Source organism: Elephantulus edwardii, unplaced genomic scaffold, assembly GCF_000299155.1.
Source record: "Elephantulus edwardii isolate Elephantulus edwardi_28Jun2011 unplaced genomic scaffold, EleEdw1.0 scaffold00048, whole genome shotgun sequence".
Lineage (NCBI taxonomy): Eukaryota > Metazoa > Chordata > Mammalia > Macroscelidea > Macroscelididae > Elephantulus > Elephantulus edwardii.
Genome location: NW_006399798.1, coordinates 14,237,689 through 14,243,353, shown reverse-complemented (window position 1 = coordinate 14,243,353; position 5,665 = coordinate 14,237,689). Strand labels below are relative to the sequence as shown.

At 55.5% G+C, this 5,665-nt stretch overlaps 1 protein-coding gene across 1 annotated transcript in view; it reads right to left on the bottom strand.

Moving 5' to 3' along the window:
• The window catches only part of RGS9 (regulator of G-protein signaling 9), an 83,370-nt gene that overhangs the window by 693 nt on the left and 77,012 nt on the right, over window positions 1–5,665 (bottom strand). Inside the window, exon 18 of the mRNA XM_006886261.1 lies at window positions 1,234–1,733. Coding sequence (XP_006886323.1) covers window positions 1,234–1,733 — 500 coding nt within the window. The remainder of the gene's footprint in view (window positions 1–1,233; window positions 1,734–5,665) is intronic.

Genomic DNA, 5,665 nt, shown 5'->3' with positions numbered 1-5,665 from the left:
TGGGGGTGGGGGCAGTACTGAAATGTGGGTGCAGCCATAGGCCTGGTGGTCCCGTGGAGGTGGGGGACACTACTTTCCTGTTAAAGGGGAACAGTCACAGAGTCCTTGGCCTTCCTTTTCCAGGGACTGAATGTTTATGGAAGGACCCTTGGTGGTGTAGTAAGTAACGTTCTGGGCAGCCAATCAAAAGGTCATCAGTTCAAATCCTTGTGGGAGGAAAAAGTTCTCCTCCCATGAAAATTTACAGCCTCAGAAACCCAATGAGCCAGAAGCAACCCAATCAATGGCGGTGGACTGTGTGTTTATGGTTTGGACAAATCGAGGCTGTCCCAAGAGGACAATCTCGCTCCCGTGGGGTCAGTGTAGAGCTGACCTCCAATGGGTGTCCAGTGGCTGCTTGTCAGAAGTGGACTCTCGGGCCTTTCTTCCACTCTGGGCGGGTTCAAACCCCCGATGTTTGAATTTAACCCTTTGATTGCCTGAGGTATCCTCTGTACATAAAGAACAACAAAAACTGCCAGTGAGCTGATTCTGATTCTTAGAGGGCCCTCAGGGCGGAGCCGAACATGGATGTCCTGAGGCCAGAGGGGCACACTGCCACATCCAGTGCCATCTAGGGCAGGCTGGTGCTCACCTCTGCACACTCTCCAGCTTTCCCAACCTCCCCTGTCCTGGGGTGTCTGAGGGGTTATCTCTGTTCTGCACCCAGTGAGCTGCCGGGGCCCAGCTTGCAGGACCACCCACACCAGCCCTTCTCAGCCACAGGCTGAGCCCTTAGCATCCCCACTAGTGCAGAGGCCACTGGCCGCCTGAAGGAAGGCGGAGGAGGGTCTTGAAAGGCACGCGGGGCCCTGGAACATTGCCTTCTCCGTGTCCACACCCTTACAACCTCATTGCTGCCACTGACCCAGTATCCAGTGGCCAAGGGATTGGAACAGCCTACGTGCGACCCTTGACGTCTCACTGCCACCATCACCCCGTCAGCGCCATGGCACACACATGCACGTATGTGGCACACTCACAGGCATGGGTGCACATGCACACACAGGGAGGGAGTTACACGAAAACAGACACACTCACTGACATGCATGTGCATACACAGATAGGTACACACAGATATGTACATGCAAACACACGTACAAATGCACACACAGGAGGAGAGAGACAAAAACAGACAGGCTCACACTCACAGGTACACAGCACAGTCCCCCACTCCCTCCTTCTGGGTCTTACTTGGTCACCTTCTTGGGTCTCAGCCTCGGCAGCTGCTGGCCTGTGTCCCCCAGGGGCTGCACCTTGCCATGGGGCACAGGGGGGCACTTGGGTGAGAGGCGGGCGAAGACGGGGGAGGTCAGACAGCCGCGCCTCAGGAATCTGCCGAAGGACAGGGCCACACGGGCCTTGGGGGGCGCCCTGGGCTGGCCGCGGGGCCAGAGGCAGCCTGAGCTCAGCTCCGAGTCCAGAGAAGCTTCACTGCTCTCGGCCCCAGAGGGCCCACGGTGGGCACCAGGCCCGCTGGCCTCGCCCTCCTGCTCCAGGCCTGCGGAGCTGCCCAGAGCCACCCTGATGGGCGAGGGGCACACGGTGCTGCTGGGCCGTCGGAAGCGGCTGGGTGAGGGGAAGGGCCTCCGTGGGGAACGGCACGATGCTGAGAAGGGGCTGGATGGCGAGGGGGGCACACAGGTCCCAGTATACACGGTCAGGTGGGGGCTGGGTGTGGGGGGCTGGCGTGGCTGTGGAAGCAAAGGAGAGCCCAGGGTGAGATGTTGGCTGGTCAACCACCATGCTGCCCCGCTCCTACCAGCTCAGACACACTGGCATGCTGCCCACCTGTGACAAAGCCCAGCCACATTGTCTCCCAGTCCTAGGTGTTGTGCCCAGGTCGGGGCACACACAGACCTTCTGCCAGGCCCGGGAGCTGCAGTGTTGCCCAGCCAAGTTCCTGGTAGCCCCTCAAGACTAATTTCTAAATGATCCACAGCCCTCACCCTATGTCACCCTATCCAAGTATCGCGAGAAGCCGAGGGGGCAGGGGAAGCCCCTCAGGCCTTGCAGACTCCCCAAAGGCTCAGCCTCCCCACCCTGGCTGGGACCTCCCCAGGTCTGCAGGCCCACGCCTTGGGGAAGGTCCACCCCACCCGTCCCCATGCCTGACGCAGGACCAAGGACGCTGAAAGAGAGGCTGGATCTTACATCTGAGTGTCAGGGAGGGGACGCCGAGGAACAGCAAGAATGAAGGGGGTTCCACGGAGAAAGGGGGGTTGTTAAACCTGCCCTGGGCTACCAGGGCCCAGGTCCTAGGGTTCTGGGCTGGGAACGGTGCACCTGGTACGCTTTCAGCTAAAGAAATTTGAGAAAGCTTTGTCCCAATGGCAGAAGGAATTGAAAAGAATCAGAATTTCCAGAGTGACTCTCTTCTCCTTGAAGAGCAGACATGCCCCAGCCAGCCCGTCCTCACCCCGTCTCCTGGAGGCGCTATGGCCACATCAAAGCCCAGTGGGAGGGAGTTGGAAGCCTAGCAGGTCCCAGGGGCTCCTGGAGAGTTGGATCAGCGCCACCTCCATGAGAGAGAACTGGAAATCACTTCAGAGAAGAGCAAACCCCTTTGAAACTGCCACCACCGCACAGAAACCTGTCCAGAGGGACCTGCCTGGCCCTGGGTTCGGGCGGCAGCCTCGGTCCTGTGCAGAAAGGCACTTACTCCTGCAGAGGAGCTGGGCACAGAGGAAGACTCTGGAGGAAGAGAACGTCTGAACTAGCAACACAGGACCCTGTTGCTCTGCCCAGGCCCCACAGCCAGCGACTGGAGTCGGGGAGCCATGGGGTCATAATAGCAATTATTTACAGTGAGATTTTAGCAACTGATCCCTTTATAGAGATGACTGTGTCCTGACGCCTCAGAGCCACCCTGTGACACAGCTATTATGATCCCATTTTACAGATAAGGACACTTAGGCTTCAAGAGGCCACAGTCAGCCTGCTAGAAATGATGTTTTCACATCAGGTTTGCTGACTCCAGAGTCTACAGGGTAACGGCTCTCTCGATTTGCCAGTGTAGCCTGCATGGACCCCAAATCAGAACCAGCGGAGTGCCTGCAACAGAGACAGATCAGGGTTCCAGACCCACTGAGAGAGGCCTTCACGGTGCAATTCAGGGAGGGCATTTCTAGTGACACCCACAGTCACCGCTGTAGTGAGTTAAGGCAGTTCTGCACTAACTTAGTTGCACAGGACAGGTTGCAGCTAGGGTAGTCGTACATCTAACTACCCACCCCTCGATCCTATAGGGGGTGTCTCCACAAAGATACGGTCTACAAGGAGTCCCCCACTGCCATCCAGCCGGAAGGAACTCCTAGCTAACCCTCCAGTGGGTTTTTAAAGACTAAATCACACCAGAGGCAATTGCTCATCTTTTTCCAGTGAAGTTGATGGTGGATTCTAATTACATGCCTTTGAGTCGGCAGCAACACTCCTTACCCCTAGGCCACCAGAGCTCCCCACAAAATGAGTAAGTTCCCCTGTGATGATACCGGGTTGGCTGGACACTGATGAAGGCTTTGAGAGACAACTGTTAGATAAAGAAAGGAAGGCCTGTGAATATTAAATCACTGTGTGCTCTGCGAATCCTTACCATCAGCCCAGTTTAGAGAGGAGCTCAAGCAGGGCTGACACCTGTCCCCTCACTGGCTGGAGCTAGTAAACAACTATAGTAGATATGATTCTAAAATGACCCCCAGAGACCCCCGACCCTGTCCGTGTGGGTGTCAATTATGAGCATGATGGGTTTATGTGGTACAGCAGAGTTGACGCTTGAAAGGAAAAATCAGAAAGAAATCCATTAAAGGGACGCTCACTCACACGGACTTGATCTGACCTCTGGAGTCTGTCCATCTGGATCTAGAGGTCAGAGACAGACGGTGGCAGAGATTGAAGGCAGGAAAGAGAGAAGTTCTCAACTACTGGCTCTGAAGACGGAGGGGGCCACCTGGCAGGGAATGTGGGCAGCTCCTGAGAGCGGAAAGTGGCCCCGGACACCAGCAGACTTGGAGGCGGGACCATCAGCTCTGAATCCATAAGGAACGGAATCCTGCCAACAATGTGAAAGAACTGGAAGGTGGGTTTCCCTCAAGATCTCCCCAGATAAAAACACCGACCATCTTGGTGGCTTCCTGAAGTGTGAGACCCTGAGCCTAGAACCCAGCTACAGCTTACCTGAGAGCTGGGAGCTAAGAAGTGGGTGCTGGGTCAAGCCACTGTGTAGTAATCTGTTTGTTATACAGCAATCTAGAACGTATACAGGGATCAAATGGGATAGGAGGAGAGGTCTGAGCAACCCCAAATCTCTTCTCTTGCTTATTCCACCGTCCCACATCACCAGCCCTTTGCTGGTGGGTTGAAATGGAACACTGGGGTGCTAGAGAGGCAGTCACAATATCAGCATTAGGGAATGATACCTGCCAGGAGAACCAGAGTCACCAAGGTGTCCCCCTTCCACAAGCTGACTGGGATCCCTCGGCTAATTAACTAGAAACCCATCCAGACAAAATCTGTGGTGAACGCCCATCAGAAACTCCACTTTACAGCTAAGGAAACAAGCATGTCTGCTCATGGAGGTAACACACCACATCCAGGATTATTGCAGAGCTGATGACTGGACACTTTCCACAAGGCAAGGCTATTGTCAATGAGTTGATTCCAACTTATAACGAGCCTACTGGCTGGAACACAACTGACCCACAGAGTTTCCAAGGCTGTAAACTTCATGGAAGCAAAATACTCCATCATTCGCCCATGGAGTGACTGGTAGATTCAAACAGCCAACCTTTTGATTAGGAGTCGAGCACTTAACCACTGTGTTCCAAGGGCTCCTTTGTCACTCCGACATGTGCTGTCAAGTCGGAACCAAGAGATAGCTGACCACCCCCACCCCCACCCCACCCCACCCCACCCCCCCGCAGTGAGTTTTCAGAGGTTGTAAATCGCAGGGGAGGAGATTGCTCATATCGAGCAGCTGGTGGATTTGAACCACGTGCCTTTGGGTTGACAGCACAGCTCCTTACCACTAGGCCACCAGAGCTCTCTTACTCCCCACACACTCAGGCCATTTCTGTGTCTGCTTTACACCCTCCACTCCCCACTCCACTCCTCTCTAGAGTCTTCTCTTTCCCAGGACCCAGGACAGGACTCATAAGGAAGCTGGCTACCACTTGGCTTCACTTACCTGGCCAGAGACAGCCCTTTCTTCTGGTCCAATAGCCCCAGACCAGTTGGCCCTGGACACTCCCACCACGCAGGATGCCTTTCCCAGCCCCTCCCACAAGTTCTGGGCATCCCACCCTCGGACCCGCCCACAGAGACCTGGGGCTCCTCCAGCCCACACCCCACTCAGCAATGGTGCGAAGCAGCTAAGCAGTGATGTGCAAGACGTGAAGAAATGACAGAGACACGGTGATGGAGGGCTTGGTTTTTCTGGTCTGCCCTTTATTGTGCAAAGGGATGATCGCATGGAATGGAGAGGGCATGTTGACATGAGATCACAACCACAGACATTCAATGGGAGGCAAAGCAAGGGTGGGGGCACCTGTGACCACCCCGGACACACGACGGTGGGGGCACCTGTGACCACCCCGGACACACGACGGTGGGGGCACCTGTGACCACCCCG